General features: G+C 42.6%; 1 protein-coding gene across 2 annotated transcripts in view; it reads right to left on the bottom strand.

The window, feature by feature from the left end:
- Positions 1–22,214, bottom strand: part of LOC130149507 (inositol 1,4,5-triphosphate receptor associated 2-like) — a 28,794-nt gene that overhangs the window by 977 nt on the left and 5,603 nt on the right. The window contains exons 5-27 of one of the 2 annotated variants that reach the window (XM_056339217.1): positions 21,996–22,159; positions 20,240–20,354; positions 19,648–19,810; positions 17,322–17,383; positions 16,324–16,389; positions 15,241–15,352; positions 13,959–14,106; positions 13,063–13,144; positions 9,547–9,593; positions 9,394–9,458; positions 9,156–9,269; positions 6,937–7,019; positions 6,729–6,801; positions 5,861–5,915; positions 5,747–5,774; positions 5,042–5,182; positions 4,478–4,612; positions 3,500–3,647; positions 2,595–2,632; positions 1,916–1,993; positions 1,747–1,811; positions 1,171–1,272; positions 882–986 (exon numbers count right to left, since the gene is read on the bottom strand). In XM_056339217.1, coding sequence (XP_056195192.1) covers positions 882–986; positions 1,171–1,272; positions 1,747–1,811; positions 1,916–1,993; positions 2,595–2,632; positions 3,500–3,647; positions 4,478–4,612; positions 5,042–5,182; positions 5,747–5,774; positions 5,861–5,915; positions 6,729–6,801; positions 6,937–7,019; positions 9,156–9,269; positions 9,394–9,458; positions 9,547–9,593; positions 13,063–13,144; positions 13,959–14,106; positions 15,241–15,352; positions 16,324–16,389; positions 17,322–17,383; positions 19,648–19,810; positions 20,240–20,354; positions 21,996–22,159 — 2,189 coding nt within the window. Of the gene's footprint in view, positions 1–881; positions 987–1,170; positions 1,273–1,746; positions 1,812–1,915; positions 1,994–2,594; positions 2,633–3,499; positions 3,648–4,477; positions 4,613–5,041; positions 5,183–5,746; positions 5,775–5,860; positions 5,916–6,728; positions 6,802–6,936; positions 7,020–9,155; positions 9,270–9,393; positions 9,459–9,546; positions 9,594–13,062; positions 13,145–13,958; positions 14,107–15,240; positions 15,353–16,323; positions 16,390–17,321; positions 17,384–19,647; positions 19,811–20,239; positions 20,355–21,995; positions 22,160–22,214 lie in introns of those variants that run through there. The other variant, XM_056339216.1, reaches the window with a different exon arrangement.

The following is a 22,214-nucleotide window of genomic DNA, read 5'->3' as shown; positions in this document are numbered from 1 at the left end:
GGGTTTAAAACGCAGGCTTCAAGTAAGCAAGGTTTTGATAAGCTGTTTGGGTGACTGACCCAGCTTAGAAGTCCATCCACGCTCCCCGTACCACACACGGTTTCTGAAGAGGAGTCATGAAAGCTGCTTTACAGATCGAGATCTTGCTTATGGAAAGTATGGAAGGTGCTAGCCTTACGTTTTATTGTTTTCTAGGGCTTTGGCACCTTCCTTGAGGTTAGGGAGAAGTCATGAAATCCTAGACTTCTCATGACATTGTATTTTTTCTCTATATTGTTTGATAAAGGATGGAGGTACCCATTTGTTCTCACTGTTTTCTCAGTTTTACACACTAGCGTAATTGTCATTTCTCCCCCTTGATCAGGGATGCTCACAGTGGAGGCTGTGTTGTGTATTCATACGGAATGAACAGTTTCCCTGCAGAGACAGCAAACCTCCTTTCCTGTAAGGCAGGGGTTTCCAAGGGACAGTTTAGGACACCACTCTCTTCCTAGACTTGAGATAATCAGAGAAATTAGCAGGAGCAGTCTGGAGTTAGTCTTGATGACTGCCTGTGTCTCAGCGTGTGCTAAGTTTTGCACAGGCCTCAAATCCTTGATCATTTTTACAAGAGTACCTGTTAGCGTGACCTAGTAACCTAGCTGTTAACAGTTGTGGAGCAAGCAAAAGAGGTGGGATCGTAGCACGAGGCTCCTCTTTACCTCACCTTTTAGGATTAGTAATGAATCCCTGGCAGGGTGAGTCTCTGGCACCTGAGATGACTCATTCCCAGTTGGTTTAAGTGGGCATTAACAACCAAACCAAAGCTACAGCTTTACTTCCTCTTCCCCCGTCCACCACCTAAACATTGCTTTACCTCACGATGATGTGAGAAAACTTACACTGACTCTAGGTTCCATTTTGATGGATATTTTCCTTTTTCAGAGATACTTTCCTTCCTGGATGGTTGTTCTTGTACTTCAGCAGGTGATTCTGACTGCTCATTTCTAGAAGCAAGCATCAACAGTTCCAAAGCTTTGCCATCAACATTCAACTTAACAGAGCTCACTCACAACAGCTTGACTTTATAGCCCTGCTCAGGTGGCAGACAGTTACGAGCTCATTAACAACAAGCCAACCAACCCTGCGCACACACCCCCACACCCCTGAGGAGGTTGTTGTCCAACTTACTTTGTTTCAGAATGTTCATCTTCATACTCTGCCCAGGAATAGGTGCTAATGAACCGCTGTAGTGAAGGACGCTTCTCATTTTGCTTTGCTCCTAGTCGCCCCCTGTCATATTTTACACAAGTTTGCCTTAATTTCTCCGTCAGATATATAGCAGGAAATTAGAAATTCAGCAGCAGCCTACTCATTTGGGTAGGCCTTGGACAAATAAGTTTCAAAATTAGTTGCCTGAAGTGAGGATTCTTAAAAAAAAAAACCCACACCAAACAAAAACCACTAAGCATGAACAAAACAAACCCAAAGCAAAAACTAGATCCATCAATGCCAGCCGGCTAGATTTCATATTTTAGTTCTAAAGCAAGAAAGTCAAGGTAATCTTTAAAACTTCCAACCCTTAATAAAAAGGGAGCGCTAACATTTAGTCATGAAGTTTACCTATCGAAGCATGTAAAACTAATGTGAAAGGAATAGCCTAAACATTATTACACCTCAAGATGTTCCATAAGCTGCTTAAATACAGGCACAGTTGGAAGTGAAATATATTTAACCCTATTCAAAACCAAGCCCAAGTAACTTTACCAGCTGCTTGATCTCCTGTTGAATTTATCACTCCATTCTTCTCCATCAGGTTCATGGAGCTGGGCCTAGAGAAGAAGTTTGACACACTTACCGCATTGGCATTTTTGCACTTCGGCCCAGCCAGTTTCGAGAAGGTAAAGCACGTCACCATCTGGGAACCCTTACTTACCAGTGGCAACCCAATACCTGCATTTCCAGCACTCCTAGGCAGTGTTGCAATGCTGACTCTTCGTAGGGATGCTGGTGGCTATACAGATAAGAGGCGTTACTGACTATCAAGGAATGACTGGATTACTCACCGATCACATAAAATACCATCTGTTTTTATACAGACTATATTAAAAAAAAGTAGGTGTTGATACTTAGCTTTAAGCATATTCTTTAAAGCAGTATTAACTTCTTTCCTCCCCTACTAAGCATCTGAAGTGAGGCTGGCTACACAGCTTCCAGCAAAGTACCAAAACTGAATGTGTCTGTATTCCCCTAACGGCACTCGCAGGAATTCCTACGGTCAATTTGAGTTGCTCACATTATTTTTTTTTCATCTTTCTGTGCCAAGAGAGAACCACACATGAACAGTATTTTGTAACCACTGCATGAGAGCACAGCCAAATCAGCTTCTGTGAACACTTCATCTTTTAAGTGGGACCACATGCAGTTCCCTAAAGCGCAGGGAGGTAGGGGTGACTGAAAAATATATCCTTGTGTTTGATGACATCAGCCCATTTCTGAGACAGAAACCCACCAAATCAAGCATGTAGCAGAGCACTAGCACACAACAAAGCAAAGAAAACACAAAGTGTGCACACACACACTTGAAATGTCATTTAGGCTGTAAGGGCCGTTACCTTAAAAGAATTTGGCAGTTTTTTATTCGTAGATTCATCTGTGAAGAGACCAAATATTAGAAAGGCTCACAGGAATGCAGCAAGCTTGATTTGCAACCAAAGGTCTGACTTTGCAGTATCCATTTAAACAAAGGGTATATAGGAATACTCTCAGAAAGCAGAAATGAGATTTCAGGAAAAAGCTTTCTATTTCATTAGATAAGTGCATGATATTTACACATTATACATCCTCTACAGGCATCAATTTCTGTTTCTATCACTGAATATATTCTATTATTGTATCAGTGTCCTGTCACAGGACAATCTTTTACAGTCAGGAAGGAATAGCCTACGATTCAGAAGGCTCCTGTGATGATTTTACTAGTGTGGAAGACTGCCCTTTCTGTTTGTAAAAATACATGCTCCGTTTTTCAGAATAGTTTAATACTTCTCTGGTAAAGCCACAAGTGCACAATGCTGTCTGAAAGCCTGACCGCTGTACCATCTGCTTAAAAGGGGGAAATTCAGAGCACCTGCACTTAAGGAGCCAGCAATTCTTAGAAAAAAGCAGGAAGCATCTGTAGAGAGTAGTCAAAGCTCAGCTACCTAGAAATAGCTGCTGGGAACGCTCCAGTGTGAGTGAGCACCCAGATTTACTGCTCACAAGGAATAAGATTTTTCACCACCACATGCATGTGCACTTTCCTAGAAGCCAGAACATTACTGCTTACTTTCAATATTTTCCCCCACCCTGAGATTCATGGCAGCTTACATACTAACAGTATTAGTTGAAATTAGAGTTGTAAGTTGCTGATTTTTCCTCTATTTTTAGGAAAGGAGATACAACAGCCACATAACCCCTCAACTCTAGGGTCTATCTGGCAGGTGCTAGAAAGTGGAAAGATGAAGCAGCTTTTCTGGGTTACCTCGATCTCCAAGAGAACTAAAGGATCTCTCATTCTGGAGCAGGACCTGTTTCAGCTCCTCAAGTTCTGCATGCTCCTTTGCATACATGCGCTTCAGGTTTTCCACATGTTGAATCATTACTTCCACCGCCTTACTGACCCGGCTCTCCTAAAGAGTGAAGGCAACAGCAGTAGAAAAAAGCAGCAGCTCTTTGAGGAGCTGCATCACATTTAGATTTTAAAACTTCCCACTGCTCCCTCCCCCTTTACCATTACTCTCATGTCACCACAATGCGACATCCTCTGGTTTTGTCCTCCTTTTCAGAGTTTCACTACAACCCATCTCCCACCATGTGCCAGAGTTACACAGGTCTCATTTCTCTGGTGATTACTCTTATCCTAGAATAAATTAGTCTTCATTTTCTGAGCGCTTACAACTCCTCCTCATTTCTTTCTCTGATCTACAGTCTCAGCTGCCACCACACTTTTGCTAGTATTGCCAAGTTATATTTTCATGTTGTTCTTTGGCATTATACACAGTTACATGTAACATTTGAGCAGGTCTATGGAAATTTCCATAGGTTTACCTTATTAGCTACCATTTCCATAAGGCACAGAAATACAATTAGAGCATCAAGACTGTTGTTGCCACATTGCATTCTTGCGTTTTCTGCTGCACAGATCCCTCTGTGGCAAATTAATTTTTGTATTTTCGTTTGCTTTTTTTTGGTTTTGAATTGGGACCATATTTCTGTTGTGCGTTTTTGCGCAATGCTAGTGTAACATAGTTGCTCGTAACGCCTGGGATTCCTTGTAACACACAAACGGTGTGTCTGAGAAGAGAAAGCTAGGACTAAGCTGTACTGGTCAGTCTGCATGACATACACAAGATTCCCAAATTAATTCTGGAACTAGAAGCCTAGCAAGCAGATACTGCTATCCTTTCACCTGTAGAAGCTTTTAACTTTGTAGAAGATACACTTACATAGAAGTAGTTACCTGATTAATAGCTCCCAACATCTCTGCTCTACTGGCGACTCGGGCTGCGTACTGGCTAAGGAACTGCAAGCTTTTCTGCAACTTCTTAATGATCTCCTGTGCTTGGTTATCTTCTTCACACAAAGGAACTAAAGCCTAAGATGCATATCAGTAAGAAAAACAGCGTGAAGAAAATCAGCAGGGAAAGAAGGATGAGCCCAGCTGATGACACTGAGGAGTTGTGCTCAGGTCCACACAGTCACAAGATCAGCATCCAGCATCCTCAGTGTAACCTTGATACGGACTTCACCTTATCTAGCATAAAATCAGCTGAAGACAAAGGTTTTTGCCAGATGTCTGTGTAACAGGAAGATTCCCCACTGCCTGAGCACACGGTACACTCAGATGAAGGTTACCCCTCAAATGCCAGGTCTCTCATATTTCAACTGCATCACTTAAGAATTTTGTTCAGATTTGCTTGTAATACATTATGCACACACACTCACCCTAAGAAGTGCTGTATTGAGAGAGACACTTTCACAATCCTTCATCCCATCCTCCCTACCAGCCCTGGCCAATACTAACCTCTAACATTTTTAGAGCATTTGTGATCTCCTTTTTCAAGTTTTCTTCAGCCAAGTCTCGGGACCTTTCTTCAAGCCTCACTCTCTTGTCCAAGGTAAACAAGTCGCATTTAAAACCTAATGACAGCCTCAGAAATTCAGCCTGTTATGGAAGAAGAAAAAAATTTCAGAATAATCCAAGTAATGCAGAAGTTTTTAAAGTAGATTTGGATACTGACATGACATTTGGGACTATACCCCATGAACAAAGTTATAGGGGAGATACAGAAGAGAAAGTGAACGTGGCTCCCTTCCCCAGAGCCAGTCTTCCCATCTGTAGTCATGGGGGGAATAATCTGCAGCCAGAATAGGTGATATCCTGGCAGCATGCAGTGAGCCATCTGTGTCTTTCGACAAAACTGTCTTAAATCAGCACATTCCCTCTGGGAGGAGGTCACAGCTATGCTCCTTCAAGCTTGCAAACAGATGATTCAGTAGCGACAAATCTTTTGTTCAGTTTTACAGATTTCCATCTTTTCCCATCCCATCACTTCCAGAATTTCCATTGGGCTTGGAAAGACAGATTCAAGAAGCCCATTTATATAAACATACCCAGTCTAAGCTACTCAGCATCGTTCTTTTACATAGGATAAGATACCAATCCAGGCTTATCTACAAGATCTTTCTGATGTCTGAGATATTAAGGATACAACCAGTTGAGACTTACCTCCACTTCTTTCTCATTAGGGGAGTCACTGTAGGATAAGAAGAAGCAACCATTTAACAGACTGCAGCTTTAAATTCATACCTGCAGGTGATTATTGAAAGTCAACACACTTACGGCTCATTTTGCTTTGTTTTATCCCCTTTAATGCCACCTGTGGTGGGTGAACTGCCTGAGAAGAAAGAAAAAAAGTTCTCAGGCAAAAGTGAAAAAACAGCCTCCCAAAGAAGAAGCCTCCCAGCTTCTGAAAGTCTATTAAGCTGCAACAGAAGCCACTGTTGAAGGTTTCCATTGTTAAGCTCTTGCCAAGAAAAACAACTTCTTTACCTCAGAGTATATCAGGGTTAGAGTCAGTAAGAAGCACAGCACCATCACTTGTACAAAGCCCCAGAAGTTAGTTTAGTTAGCTTTAGCTGGCATCTAATTAGTACAGAAATGGTGAAATATAGGTTTTGGCTTAAGTCCCCAGCCCATAGGTTCAGGATGTTGTGTGACTTACTACCTCACTAGCTTTTAGTGAGCTCCAAAGGCAAAAGGTGAGGTGACTAGAGGAGTGGAGATGTCTAAGCACAGTTCAGTAGAAACATCATCCTGCTGGCCTATATCATGTTACCCCAGGTTCTAGCTAGCATAGAGGATGCTGCTTCACAAATCTTTGGGGCGAACAGGCATGCCAGAACTGTTTCAAATATACCAACTCCTTTGAGGCTTCTAAGAAATTTTCCCTCCTGTGCAGGAGAAGATGGAGCTAGTTAGATCAGTATCTGTAGAAGTCAGAGAAGCAGATTTTGCATAAGACTCTTTCCCTTCTCTCCACTGCTAATCCGTTTTGATCTCTGACTGCAGCTACTATTCCTTAAAACAAAATCCCCCCGCAACTGGTGTGAGGCAGGAGCTCTCTGCACCGCTTTACACAGCTCGACCCTGGTGACCAAGGCACACGCTCCAGCAAGTTACACCAAGGCATCAAGCAAAAACCTCTTACCTTTCCTACTGGGAACCACGGCCGGTGCTTCCTCACTCTGCTCTTTATTATTTTTCTTTTCCAGGTCCGCTTCCTAAAGGCATATCAGAGAGTAGCTACAGCAGGGAACAGCCACACCACCGCTGGAGAGCCTGTCCCCTCCTGCAGCATTCTTTGTCACTGCTCAGCCAAACCAGCTATGTCTCACTGTCGCCACCGGGGCTCTTACCTGGTCTTGCTTTAAAACGTTTTGAAACGCTGTTTTATGTTCTTCCTTCACGGGGCAGAATTGCTTCTTGGTCATATCCACTCCTGGGGAGAAACATTTCCAAACCTAAATGTAACTACAAAAGCAGAAAAAGGGCAACAGCCAGTGTACCAGCCACGGGACAACAAAGCTAAAAGAGATTGCAGCCAATGCCAGGAGAGGGCATTAAGGAGGAGAGGCAGCAGCAGAGAACACTATAAAGACATAAAGAAATGTGATTATAACTATATTTGGCTGGGAAAAAATCCCAATAAATAGCGTTACATGTCTACAAGTGAGACTGTTACCCCTGGTTGTAGTTACTCTAGTTGAAGTTGCAAGAGTTACAGTAATATTCCCTTGGATAAATAATTTCATTATTTTGCCACCAGCATTGGTGGGTGTTTGGTTTTGGTTTCTTTGCTAATTTTAAGCAGTTAAAAAATTAATTTCTATTTTGAAATCTATAAGCACAGGAATAAGTAAAAAACAGTCCTATGCACAAACTAACAGAAATGAGTATTTGTAGTCCTTGTCTTTCACATCACGGAGTATCAGATGAAGTCAAGAAACGTATGCTACTTCAGTTGCCGTTACAGAGGAGCTTGGGCATAACCAAGTCATGAAAAGCACACAGTTGTGGTATTCCAGGTGTCCATCAGGTTCAAGCACAGTCTGCACTTGGCCTGTCCTTTGTGCCTAAAACCTGAACTAGCAGGGTGCTGACAGAGCCAGCAAAATAACTTTCTTCCCTAGAAGATGAGCGGTGATTAACTGGTAAGTTCAGGAACTGATGATGCTAGTTCAAATGCAACATGGACTTTCAAGTGCCACAATTTAGAAAAGCTTTAGAGCAGGCAAAAACCTCCAGGAGGACAACTATTAAAAAGATTTTAAAGGAAGACATTAAAAAAACTGAAGAAAGTCTGAGAGTCACACTAATTTCTTGTGTGGCAGTAACTCTGGTAGCTATTTATACCTTTTAAAACTTTTTTTTTTTACCCCTTTTCTGTTTACGTAGTCACACACCCAAACCCAAGCCAAAGAAACGTCATGGGGAGGGAGGCACAGGGGACAAAAACCACCACACCACCAAAACCCCACCTTTGGGTCTGAAGCGCTATCTCTTCCTTCACATGAGCCACCACCTTTGCTTAGCACTCCCTTTTGTCCCTGCCAATTTTCACAGCAGCCTTGTGGATCTGACCTGGCTCCCAAGCACCTTTAAAGGACATTGCATGGTACTAGCAAAAAGCACAAGTGAAAATTCATCAGTGCCTCTGTTCTAATACTAGAAATGCTTTCTTTCCAGGGATGTACAGCAGCTAACAGGATTTTTAGAATTTAAAGGTATTTTTGACTTTCTGATCTGTTTTGCATATCTGTTTCTTCCTTGCCAAAGGTACCGCATATGAAAATTAACATTAGAGGCAAATTAGTAGTAAGAAAATACATTTAAGTGAGGGGCCTGAATTAGATTTCAGGAAGATAGTACTAAAGGAAAAACAAAACCAAACCAGAAGTGACGACAGAGAGTCTTAAATTTAGGTAGAGATTAAAAAATGGTTACAAACAAACATGCACACATATTCTGGGCTGCTTATTCAGATCAGCTTTTTTAAAAATAGTTCAAACACACTGTGAACACATACTCCAGTTTTGTTTTGCTTTTAGTTTTTAAGAGGAAGAAGTACGATCAGATGCAGTAAAAATAATTGTTCTGGTTGTTGACTATAGCAAAAGAAAAAAACCCAACAGAGCCATACCCAAAAGCTTCTATCCTCATCTCTCCTCTTGACCCATCTCAGCTTCTTGTGCACTGAGCAACAGTTTTGAGAGGAAAGCATTATTTAGTGTAGCTGTGTCACTAAACTTTTTTTTAAACCATGAAAACATTCTCTGCCCTCCCAGAATTGCCTGGGGTTTAGTACCCACACAACGCCTTGCCAGCTAAGCAAGCATCACAATTTCACTAAGCTATTTCATGTTTGCTCCTTGCAATGCTGTAAGCTACTGGCCTTCTCCAAGTAGGTAAAGCCTTGTTCCTACTCGGAGTTTCAGGGAGGGTAGAGAGCACTTGCAGGCAAAAATAGAAATTCACAAGTTTTTTTTCTTCCTCGGCTTCCTCACTTCAAAGATGTGCTGGAAGCAAGCCATTTCCTCACAGCGCGAGTGCCAGCATGCTGCAGCAGTTACTGTACCTGACACAGGAGCAGCCGGATCCTTATCGTTGTTTTTCTCCATTGCTACGGAAGTTGGCACATCCTCTTTTTCACGTGAGCACTTGGGTGATTTTTCCTCCATAACAAGGCAGCCTATAATATCAGGTAACAGAAGACAGGGCTTTTACTGTTCAGTGAACACAGACTTGAGCATATCTGTTTCCAAGACTTTCAGTGCAAAAAGTTCACACATTTGTGACCCACCTTAAGGGCTTACCTGTTACTGGTACAGTGCTTTCCAAAGACGATGTAAGAGCTTCTTGGGGTGAAGTTAAGTGATCACTGCCAAAACAAAGTTCTTTCAGATACTCATTCATATTATACAGTCTTCATAAAGGTTTTTAAATGCTTGCACAAAACAAAACCTGACCTGGATGGGATCAGACTGGCTGGTAGTGTTGGCTCTGCACCGTTAATCTTAATGGAAAAGAGAGAAGAGTCAGTATCAGGGAAAGGGTTGCTGTGCAAGTAGATATTACGTATGTCAAAGTTCTAGTAGTTCCCCCAGCTGCACAAAAATCATTTCAGCAGTGAAGAACTAGTTGGTAAGCGCATACAGGTCCCAAGTGCATACAGATCCATCGGCTAGTCTAAAGCCACCCATACATACAGTATGTAGCTTAGCATGTTATCATCATTAGGAGCAATAAGATTTCTGCAAAAACAGTTATCTCAGGAATATCATACTTAGAGATGCATTTGGGTTCCTGACTTCATGTTTTGCTTCTAACATACCTTTTCAAACGACCAATGTACGTGTTACCACACCATTGTTTTATCTTAACGCTGTGCATCAAGATATATCCATTTTCAAGGTGTTGACCTCAGACTCTACAAGTGACATGCACAGAGCTTCAACTCTGCTATAGACATCACACTTGTTTCAGTAAATACAAGCGTTATATTAACAGCTCGACCAAACAGGTGATTCAGAACACAGGAAACTTGCATGTTGTGTTCTACTTTTTCATGTTTGTCTTTGAATGACACTAGTTTTCAATATTATATATATTAATTACCTAGCCATTTCAGAAGGCTTCAGGCCTCCTCCTTTGTATGCAAACAGCAGAAAGGAATTAAACAGAGGCTGGTACGCAATTTTGCTCATGTTCCTTTAGCCACTGCAGTGCGGTTCTGGACCACAGTCTTATCACATCACAGACAAAACCAACATCCTCTTAAGTCTTTTAACGCAATGGAGCTACTAAGTGGGAAACATCCCTCTTAATTTCATCTGGCATAGCTCCAGCTTGCTTATTCAATTGATAGGATGGTCTCTCTTTATAGGTAAAAAATACAGGGTAAAACAGACGTTTAAAGGGTTAAGTTGGTAATGACTTGCGACTAACTGCAATCCAGTTAACTGCATCCACTGCTGAAGAGGAGTGAATAACCCCAAGCAACCAAAAAACCAAACCCAACCTATATCCCCAAGCAGAGAAGGTATAAGGCTAGCCAGCTTTGGGTAGCTCCCTACATACCGAGTGTCCAAGAGCACTATTAAATTTGAAGTGGGTGTAACAGAAAAACTGTATCAGCCAGTGATCACCTCCATTCTGGTACCCTCCCTTCCCCCTCACACATCCTCAGAAGGTCCAGGAAACCCAGCAAAGTAGAAAAGGAGTTGACAAGGGTTCCTGGTCACTCCAGAGAGCAACTGACTGCTCCCAGCATCAGTAAGTGCCTTCTCTCCCTTCCAAGCACCGCCCCCCCCCCCATCAGAGCTTCACTGCACTCACAGAGCCTTGCCCCAGCCAGACTGATGTTTCCTCTAATGCAAATCCAGGCTATTTTTATTCTTATTTGAATTCTCTATTAAGCTTAAGGAAGTACAGCATTGTATTTGCCTTGTTCAGGCCATTAGGTCTACAGGAGCACTGGTGAAGAAGGTTAAAATAAAGAGCATGTTGGAATGAAAGCAAAAGAAATCTAAAGGGCTTTTTAAACACGCACACACCCCATCACCTAAAAAACCCAAAAAGACCTTGCATCACCTGGAACTGAATACAGCAATACATTATTCTGCATGCCCTCTCCCTGTAATCACACAGTCAGTGGTCTCTTTGTGATGAAGGAAAATCCTCAGTTCGGTTTTTAGACCCCGGTGCTATTAGGATTGTGAGCTCCCATGGATTGGGCAGGGAATACTTAAACAGGAAAACTCCACATTCCAGATTTCCTAATAAAAACTGTTTGCACAAGGCATGAGAGAACAGGCATTCTTCCCAATAAAAGGATTGTGTCAAAGGTGATCCTGCAGTACATTCTGAATCATTTTCCCCCCCTCCATCCCTTTGATAAGCATAATAATCCAAGGATGCTCTATCACAGCAGACAAATTCTGGTCACAGTCCTGTATAACTTTTCCCAACCAAGCATTAACAGCTGGAAGGCCTATCATCTGGTTTTGACTGTGATATGACTTTTACACTTACAAATCAAAACAAGTATAAAAAGCCCAAGCTTTGCCTGGATCTCACAAGAGTTTATTTATTAAGTAGCCTCTAAACTCCTATGGTGACAATGCTTTGACAAAATAATTTGTGTTACTTACATGCTGAAGGGCTCGATCTGCTCAAACACATCTGCAACCACAGTGTAATAAAAAAACACTATGGAGACTTTTTCTATTAAACAAGGATATTCAAATTTTGCTGCACGTCACAGTTCTTGGAACAGATACTGGACACAGCCCGTTTGCCTTTTCTCTGGGGTAAGCTTTAATATTTTAGGTTTTCTCCCTCTTTTTAATATAAACTTTCTGTGTGAATATTCTAAAGGCAAAAATGGAAAAATGACATTTCTGAGTCTAGCTGGAATTACAGAAGGTTCCAGACCAATGAAGCACAGACGTTTCAAACAACTGAGCAGGGCTGTGACTTTCCAGAAGGACTGGATAAAGCAAGAGCCCTTGAGATTATCCGCTTTAAGGTAGCTTAAGTAGCAGCAGCACAAACTAGGGGTTCCTCACCTGCTCTACCCCAACCAAGCAGTGTGCTGAAACCACAGGCAGTCCTCACCACCTAATTTTTACCCTTGCTGCACTTTCTGCCTTGATTTGCTGCTACAACCAGACAACCGCTGCGCTTGCAGCTGCCATGCACTAGAAAGGGTGGGTTTGAGGTTGACTGCTCATTAGTCTGGCACTGGTCATTTCCAGTTTGACAGAAACTACTGACCAATATTCTTCTGTCATCACCACCACCACCAATGCTGAAATCTGTAAAGCTAATGAGAAGCCTTGCACGACAGGGCTGTGGTCTAGATTTCAATAGCGAGCACTGCGGCACGGAGCATATCTAGGTGTGCTGAACGGGAGCTCATCTTGCTGTTGCTATGATAAAGCCAACTGGCAGCTCAGGCTGTAGATGAGGGATTCAATACAGCAGTGAAGGCATATCCGAGCACGGCAGCCGAAGGAAAGTTTTCACACAGCAAAGATGTCGTTTTTCAGCTGTTACATGGTAGGCATGGGAGAAAGTGCAGAGAAAGGCAGCATTCACAATAAAGCATCCTGTGGCTTCTTGCAGGTAGATAAAAGGACCGAAATCACTCAGACTTCCCTGTCAGAACTAATATTCCTGCACAAACAGCACTGTCTCAAGCCTTGAAACCACGTTTAAAATACTCCCCAGCTAAAAGCGTGACCCAGATGCATGCAAACAACAAGACATTTGGGTCTAGAACTACAGTATTCCAGAAGCATGCCCAAATAGAAGGGACTACCCCACACAGAACAAGATGTCCCAGCACCCCACTGAATGATGCCAGCTCCATTTGCCTTGGAGCAGTGCTGGTTTACAGCTGCTCAGTCTGGGTCCGAGTAAGGCACTAAATGCTTGAACCCATTCAAAACCATACCTCGGGCATCAGAGACAGCACTCACCTCAGTAAGTGAAGCGTCCATCATTGTAATGGAAACAGGAAGGTCTGCATCAGTATAGTTACCAGCAGAGTATATTTTCCACCTGGCAATACACATTTTATTTGCATATTGCCCAAAGAACAGTCAGATATATTGCCAATTTTTCTTAAGTACATAACAACTGAATTCACTGCTATCTGTATAGTCAGACAGCTGGTCTCTCAGAGAAAGAGAAATTCATCACTAACATCAATCCCTCCTCCCCCGAACAGCAAGAACCACCACCAGCCCTTCTCCCAGCCTCCTCCACACTGCACAATTCTATAGAAAACCAGTGGCAAAAGCTTTAAGATCTGCTGAGTCTTTTGCTGCAGACTGCCTGCCTCTGCATCTTCAGGAACATCCTGGCTTTTAAAATATTCACCGACTCTAGTCAGCTAGATTTCATAATCTTAAGATGTTCAATCTCTATTTTAAAGATCTAAGAAAGCAGTTTGATAAGCAAGAACCTCAGAATTCCTGCTTTAAACTCTGCAAAAAAAGTGTGACTTCTCAGATCCAATAGGATTTTGGCTCCTCAATGGGAGTGTCAGTTGTGAGTTAAATACTGAGAATAGGCATAAGGGTGCCTACATCATGCCTCAGTTCTCCAGCATGACATGGAAACACCTTGACTGTATCTGTCTGGTGGTCATACCAACAGTTTCAGTAAGAAATTTTAATACTACATCTGTGAACAGAGGCAAAGCGTTACCCCGTCACACCCTTAGCTGACCACCAAGTGGCCGGTATTTCCTATAAGAGATGCCCTGCTGTTTAACTCTGCATGTGCTGGGGCTACAGCTTTCCCTTGGAACCTGCCAGATCCCATGGACTCTTCCACCTTTCACCCCAAAGCAGTTATCCTGCCATCGTACTTGCTCCCCACTGATGTCACATCGGAGTTGGACGTGTGTCCCAGACTACAGCTTTCAGACGCGTGGCTGCCAGAGCTCTGCCTACAAGGCTGATCCCAGCCGTGCACAGGAAAGTTCCTTGGGCGTGAGGTTTCCAAGGTCAGAGCATCTGTTAAAGAGACAAGAGTAACAGACATTAGTAAAGTTGGATTTAGTCACATGCCAGTTCTTGACTATGTCTAAAATAATCAAGCAGCCGACCAACCAAACAGATTTGCAATAAGGCAGCTTCCACCTTAGTATGAAAGGGTTAGGTTATAGGGCCTTAACATATTTTGTAGATGGAGAGCCCACAGCATCTGGGGACGAGGATTTTCCATCAGTCAGGTTATAGAAGCTTCCATGTAGGACAGTTCTGTTGTAGTGAATCGTTTTGTGTGGCAGAGGGGGCTAGGAAATAAATCTTCTTTTATAAGTCAAGTATTGACTGGTGCAAGCTGAGGATACCTGCCTTATTTGTGGCTGGATTTTGATATTACAGCAAGTTGCAACAGCGTTCAAAGTTGGCCTGCTGAAACAGCCTGCTCAGGGCAGCGCGGTAATCCTACAAGGAGCACGTGCAGTCAAGGAAAATCTACACCCCACTGGAGGAAACGGAATAAGGATTATGTTTCACCACTTTATAGTTTGCGTGGGAAGAGACTCTTGACTCTGCTGGAAGAAACGCTTAGGCTGTAAAATTCCAAATGCACTCTGCAGTTCCGTGGCCCTGCAATGCTTATCTGTCAGGGACACTTACCATAGCCATAAGGCTTGAGCGTTGCAGGGAAGTACAAGCACCTTGTGGATGTAGCAGAAATCCAGATGAAATTATTTTAGTCTCAGTAGCTATGTCACCCATTCAAGCTTTTAAACCAGGACTAACCTCGGTAGCAAAGTAGCAGAACATCACTTGCCATCTCAGTGTGTGCCAGTCAGAGTGAATGGGAAGGACATAACTCGAGCGCTCTTGAAACAGACTGGCAAGCATCTTGTCAGGAACATGCTTAGATGCATGGGTTGTACTGGTAGTTCCTTAAGCTTTTGGGGACTCCTGCTAGGCTGACAGACAGCCACCTTCTCAGGACTTTCTTTACGAGCATTATAAACATGGTTCAGCCTCTTGGATTACAGGCAAAAATAGGCTGAAGCCAGCAACAGGTTTTCCACACTACTAGCACTTTTAGCGCCATTGATACTGTTCTATCAACTCTTCCTATATTTCAGGAGAGACAGAAAAACGGCCAACACCACCAGGTCTTACCTAGCAGAGGCGTGCTGTGCTGGTATGAAATATCCGAGGGCAGTGTCCTGGGAAGTTCAGTGCACAAGGTGGGCCCTTCACTCCACCACAGTTGTTTAGAGCAGTAGAGCTGCTAATTGAAAAATAGAAAGTGCTGCTGTTTTTCAATCACGCTGAATACATTAATGCCACCAACTACCCACACACACGCACAGTTGCATCTGCATAATGTAATACTAACAGTTATACAAATACATTATCTGTTGCTTTTTTGTCTAGAAAAGCTCATATCCTTAACATGCAGAACAGATACAGGAAAAGATAGAATAAGTCAACTTCACATTTGCACAGACACGTCAGTTCAAGCTAGGTATCTAATGAGATACTACATAGCCAGGCAAGATGAGCAGGACAGAAGAACAAAACAAACACCCACTCACCCAACCACTACAAAAAATAAACACAAAATGCCACATAAAAAACCCCACTGCCCTTTTCAGCCAAGCCAAGCAGATAGACTGAGAAAGGGAACATTCATCCAGTGTTCAGCACCTGCTACACAGGTCAGGTTTCCCTCAGCAGGAGCAGGAGGGCAGCTCCAGCTCAGCAGCATGGAGACAGAGCACTGCCCTAGCTGTCCCCTGCCCCTGAATGCACACCAGTTGCTTGCTGCTTGGTGCTGAAGAGGTTTCATCTGAAGGTAGCTAGAAGAAACTTCTGAAGCAACACTTAGGCAGCTGCATTTGACCCAATGTTGCTTAAATGATGAAAAATGGAAAAGAAATGGGAAGATGTAGCCCCATCTTCAGCCTCCGATACCTCTCAAAACACAATTTATCAAACACCTGTATCTTGTCACAGCGACTGTTCAGAAGCAATAGGAAACCAGTTTTGCAATAAGGTTTTGAGTACACTTCTGTATGTGTATACATGTGTACGCATGCATACGTAAAAATAGTTCTGAAATTATTTTCATTGAATGTTTAACTTGGCAAAGTTTCTCACAAGAAAGTTATTTCTTTCAAGTCATTAAAAAAAAAAATCCAAACAAAACTAGCGTCACATTTTAACAGGCTCAGCAACAGTCATAGCAAGCACACTTACCTTCCCTTTTACCAGCTCAGCTGATGTGGGCAGCAGACCACACTCAGATTCTAACTCTGCACAGCACTGTTGAAATGGAGAAATAGTTTAAGGCAGGCAAACGTAGGGAAAAAAAAAACAAACAAAAAAGGAAAAAAGAGAAGGAACAGTACTACCAATTATGAACAAAATGGAACGTTATCCAAATTGAACTGTTTTCAGCTATCAGGAAAACTATGCAGCCGTTTCCCCTTGCTACTTCCAGCCTTTAATTCTGCAGACCTTTATGCATGAATACAAGTTTTATTCACATGCAGCTGGTCCATAGTTTTAATTCTCCTCCTCGGATGCCTCTGTTACAGCCTAGGATAAATTTTAGGTTCTTCTGTTTCTCTTTAGAAATACACTGTTATTCTGCATTAAATCCAGACCGTTCAGACCCTGAGCTATAGCGTTCCTTACCAAAGCCAGTTAGGAAAAAAAGTCTTCCCACAATGTCTCCCCCTCCACCTCCTTCCAAACTTGAAGAAAGTATTTTTATTCAAAGCAAAGCACTCCAGAGTTATATAATTTCCAACACATTTCCACAGAGGGCCACAAAGGTAATAACTATTTCACTGCCTATTCCAATATCTGGATACTGAAAAATATTTTATTACAAGATTTTAAACATTTGTTTACAAGACTGTCTGCAGAAGAGAGGGCTGATTGTGACAGACAAATCACACCAATGCATCAGGGAAAGCTTCCCTCAGCCCCATTTGATACAATCACCAACAACCATTCTCAGTGAATACCAACATCACACCTGTAAGCCCATTTTTTCCAGAAGACTGAAGGAAAATAATAACGTACAGATCAGTACATGCAGTTTACTGCCCCCACAGTCGTGTATATGTTAGAGAAGGAACCAGATGCTGTCAAATTACTTGTAGCCTATCTCAGCTGTAGATATCCTTCCACCAGAACACCTCCTGTGCAAGCCTACCTTTTCTTCTCCCACCAAACAAGCATCATACCTGACACAGCAATTCACAGAATCGCCTTTGAAGCAGTTCCCATCTCAGTGCATTAGCAGTTGCTATGAAAAGACATTTACAAGTCTTACAGGGTTCCTTATAATTTGATAACAAGTAGCTGGACGTTACAGCATCTTTAAACCTGACCTCTGCCTATCACAAACCCATTGTACTTTGCTTTAGTCTGGTTATACCTAAAACCATTTTTCACAGGAAAGAGAATTTTAGAAGTGCATTTTGTTTTGTGAGTTCCACCCTACATAAAACACCGGGCACTTTCTTCCCTGTGGTTACATTTCCCCTTGCAATAAAGGTGGGGGCAATGCTTCCTCATAGCAGTGTTCAGGTGCCACACACAGCTCCTATGGAAACGGATGACTCCATCACGGCTTACTGGAAGAGACACAATTGTCCTTCCAACTTGACATCTTATTCAGAATTCTTAGAGTCGATGGGCACCATGTTATACTTGGAAACAGTCTTTGTTCAAGTCCGGCAACGCCAGGGCCTGCCTTTGGTGACTTCTACCAGAAGCCATAGCTTTTATGCTACAGTTAATGATGTGTGTGTGAGAGAAAGGAGGTTTCATTAGCACTGTCACTTTAGTGGCCAAGTGAAAATTCCAGGCGGCTCTCAGTACTTGTTCAGTCTTTTCACTGGATCAGGGCCACGGCAGTTAGCGGTGAGGCGTGATTAGTCATCTGAAACAGAAGGAGCTGTGCCAGGCTGGCTGAGGTTGTGTAGTAGCTTCCTTGGCCAACAGGTTCCCTAATTTCTCATTTCTTACCACACAGGTGGGAGGAAGTAGGGGAATGGAGTAGGTAGGTAGGTGGGGAAGGGGCACTAGACCCATCTGGCTTTCTGCAGGAACCAAGATAAATCGTTGTCCTCCCCCACTCTCATCCTTGTTTGGCAGCCCTGTTCTTCATAAGACTTCACAACATCTCTACACATCTACTGGTTGATTTCCATTTATCTGCATAAAGAGATTTCTGCAAACTACCTGGAGTCATTTAAAGCTAAAGTCACAGCCGTTTCCAGAGTGGCAATGTTTGGTTTGGTTTTGGTTTTTTTGTTTGTTTGTTTTTGGGTTTTTTTGTTTTTTTGAGTGGGGAAGGTCTTTTTGTTTTGGTTTGTTTGGTTTTTTTATAATTTACTTTTCTTTTTTTGAGTCACAGAGGCACCAGTCTCTCCCACATCTCTGGGGTTCTCTCTCTTTTTACTCACTCTAGCTCACTTTGCAGAAGAGCTTTGTCTATTCAGAGCTGTAAAATGACACACTATTTCCATTGTTATACCTCAAACTCCACACTTTGAAGGAAGCAGTAAGCATGAAAGCAACATGAGCACACACATGTGAAAAATGCCAAACTGTTGTTCAGAAATCAGCAAGCAGTCTAGAGCTGTTTCTGCCACATCAGTGCATAACAATTGTGCCTTAGAGCTAAAGCACAGGGTTCCCATGTAATTTTCCTACAAGACAACCTGTAATTTGCACATAAAATTTTTTTTTTTTTTTTTTTTTTTTTTTTTTTTACAATGCACATAGTCACATTGCCCTGGGAAATGTGTGCCTGAGGCCAAATCTTCAGTAGCCTGTCAGTCATTTTTTTTTTTTTTTCCCCTATGAGGAAGTGATATGCACTCCAGAATTTGGAAAGAAAAGTACTGGAATCAAACCACTGTATTCTCCAATTGCCCAAGCTTTTGGAGTATTGATGTTAGCGAGTGAACAAGAGGTAGTATGAAGTTTCCATGGTTCTGTAGCAAGAGTTGCATGTGTACAATGCAATGACACGCTTGCTTTCTACTAAGGAGAGCAGTGTAATACATGGCATTACTCAAAAACACAAAGCAAATACAAGCAGAATGTAAAGATCAGTTCTGTTTGGCACAGGAAGCTGAAGAAAAAGGCATGACTTTACTAAGAATAAGGTGGGCCATTCAGGTATGGGAACAGGACCTTTGGTAAAGGAGCGCCAGTGCCACCCATGGAGTTACTAATGCTTCCTCCTAGGACTGCAGATTTTGGTAGGAGGTTCTGCAGCTTTGGTCCAGCCCAACAGCCACTCATTGAGATCCCACCCGATTCTCAGCCCAGATGCTGTGGTTGCAGACCTCTTAAAGGAGAAGGGAAAATAGAAGAGGGGACACACACACACAAACAGACGGGACAGGGAGAGAGAGAGGTGGCAGGGGGGAGGACTCCGCAGAGCATTCTACTGGATGACCTGCAAATCAGTCCTATATCCCCTTGCCATAACTAGACCATAAAGGATTTGCCCATGCAAGAGTGAATGCTGGCATGCTGCCAGTAGTTACTCACTTTTCTGGTCCTCCACCTTTTCTTGAAGCAACTGGCAGGTGCTCATTAAAGCTGCATTCACAACCTTGAGTTTTTGCAGCTCAGAAATGGCTTCCTCTAACTTGCATTTTGAGGATGCAGCTTCCTCACAAGCAGTGTGAAATGCTTCAATTTGATCCTCCACCTAAGCACAAAACAATATTTAAGAAGAAAGGGAATAAAAATGAATACAGCAGCCTGGCTAACACAAGGAACCTCTACAGTTCATGTAAATGAAACCAAACTGCATCTGTTCTTTCTCAGGAAGTGATAAAGCTCCCTCTGAACTTCTGCATTTTTACGTTGGGGTGGACTGTGTATGGAAGCTATTTTTGGCTGGGTTTTTTCTTTTTTTTTTTTAACCCACCACAAATATGCAATGCTGCCTCTTTCATCAGCAAACTGTTGTCACCACCCCCTCAAATTTTACTTCCTCTGCTGGTTACACTTTTGCAACAAGGCACTCCGTTCCGAACACATGATTTCCTTTCCCCAAGAGCAGCGATGCATTGTAGGTAGCCTTTCGCATCTGCTTGCTTGTCTCCTGCATAGAAGGAACTAGACTGTCCCTCACCTGTTTACTGGCATCCTCAAGTTGCTTTGTAGCTTTTTGCAGCTCTAAACCAAGGGCTTCTGCCTGGCCAGCAGTTTCTTCTTGTAACTGTTTGACAGCTACTATCTCACGTTGCCTGTGGGGTGAGAGAGCACAAACCACAATCTGTTACTGACATTTAGAGCAGGCATGCCCAGGAGATGACACACTTTAGTTGTCGAGACATGCATCAAGAACCACATTCAGCCGTTACATATTGCAGCTCCCCAGGACCCAGCACCAAGGACTTAGTTCTTGCTAAGCACAATTCAACCCAGTAGGCAGACAAGGCTTTTCTATGGCAGCTCCAGAATTAGGAAGGGGTGGAGATTTTCCCTGGTTTCTCCCAGCCTAGCAGCACAAGGGCAGGGCCAGCCTCAACCAGCTGGGTACTGTAGAGGTAGCTCATGGAATATCCAGAGAACTCTTACAGAGGAATAGCTTAGCAGCACAAACTTTTACAATTTTGTCAAAAGAATGCATTGTCTCATGGTTTTGGAGAAACAGTATTGGGATATAGAGTCAATCATTCTAGAAAAGAAACACCAGAGCTATTAGTGCAGCTACACAGCTTCACCAGATTGATTTCCCAGTGTTTCAGAGGGTATTCCACTTGACAGCAAGCAGATGCCATCAGAACCAGCGCTAAAGATGATAACTTTCAAGGAACCCTTTTTTTCCACTGCAGAAACCCTTTGCCTGTTTCTTCTCTAACTTATCTTCACATATATTTTTCTTGTTGCTGCCGCCATAAACAATTTTGATAGAGAGGCAGCTTTAAGAAACCAAGCCATCAGTTTTTTTGTCAGCTCTTTTCTGAGTAAAGGGAAAGCATGTAAGAAGTCTATATTAACAATGTTAAATGGAATGTAAGTCAAGCTAAAGCGCATCATGACTGCTTCATATTGGCTCTCCAGGATGCAAAGCCCTAGGGAGCTCCTTACACCCCAAATCCAGGTAGAGGCATGCATGCAAAATTTTATATTTAGCATACGATAGCAGAAGGATGATACTATAGGTAAGCCTGGGTTCCACAAAGATAACAAATTCAAGTTAGTTGTTCTAGAAAAAAAATAATAAATTTGACTGGCTACTTTCTTGGATGCCCAAGGAGAAGAGGAAGGGTGGGCAGGCAGAGGTTTACACCTGCTGTCATTTGCTGTCATATTTGTAATATCAAAACTCATAGCAGGAACCATGTGCCAATAAACTGAAATTTAAGTTACATTTTTGTATGTAATGAGATAACTCATTGAAGTGATACCCTTAAGAAACTGACACAGATCATCTGAAGCTAGCAACTGTCTCCCAAAGCAATAATACCTGCAGGCATATATTTTACAGGTCTTCTGCTTCACACAAACCCAACATTTTATTTAATGGTTGCACCTGTTAGATAGGCCCTGCCTTCTTGCTATAACTGCTCAGTCTGTGGTCTCCCTGGTGTTTCCAAAGGCAGCTCCAAGACTCTACTTCATACGTAAACCTTAGAGTCCCACATAGCGTATGTGTTATGCTAAAACCAGATCCACACTTCAAACCAGCAGACTATTTCCTCCATGAAAAAAGCCTTCAGAAATCAGTAAACTTTTTATTCCACAGGACAAAACCCCGAACCCAACAAAAAACCCTACCAAACAGAGACGCAACCACCAACAACAAAAAACAAATAATAAAAACACCCCAAGGGAGGGAAAAATAAAAACCCAAGACAGACCCACATGCTTTGAAGGGGTACCTGGCAGAGAGTTCTTTCCTTAGGTGAAGTTGCTCTGTCTTGGTTCTCCTCAAATCGCCTGCCATTTGAATAAAATCCTTATCTAGGGATTCTTTGTATTTTTCCAAGAGATGAAGTTTCTGGATCCAAAGGTGTCTTTTTTCTCCTAGTTCTTGCTTGAGAGCCTGTGGAATTTTGAAACCGAGCTGTCATGTGGTTAGATGAGGAGCAGAGCCAGAG

Source organism: Falco biarmicus, chromosome 5 (genome assembly GCF_023638135.1).
Source record: "Falco biarmicus isolate bFalBia1 chromosome 5, bFalBia1.pri, whole genome shotgun sequence".
Lineage (NCBI taxonomy): Eukaryota > Metazoa > Chordata > Aves > Falconiformes > Falconidae > Falco > Falco biarmicus.
The sequence above is the reverse complement of the archived record's forward strand: the minus strand, read 5'-3'. Positions and strand labels throughout refer to the sequence as shown.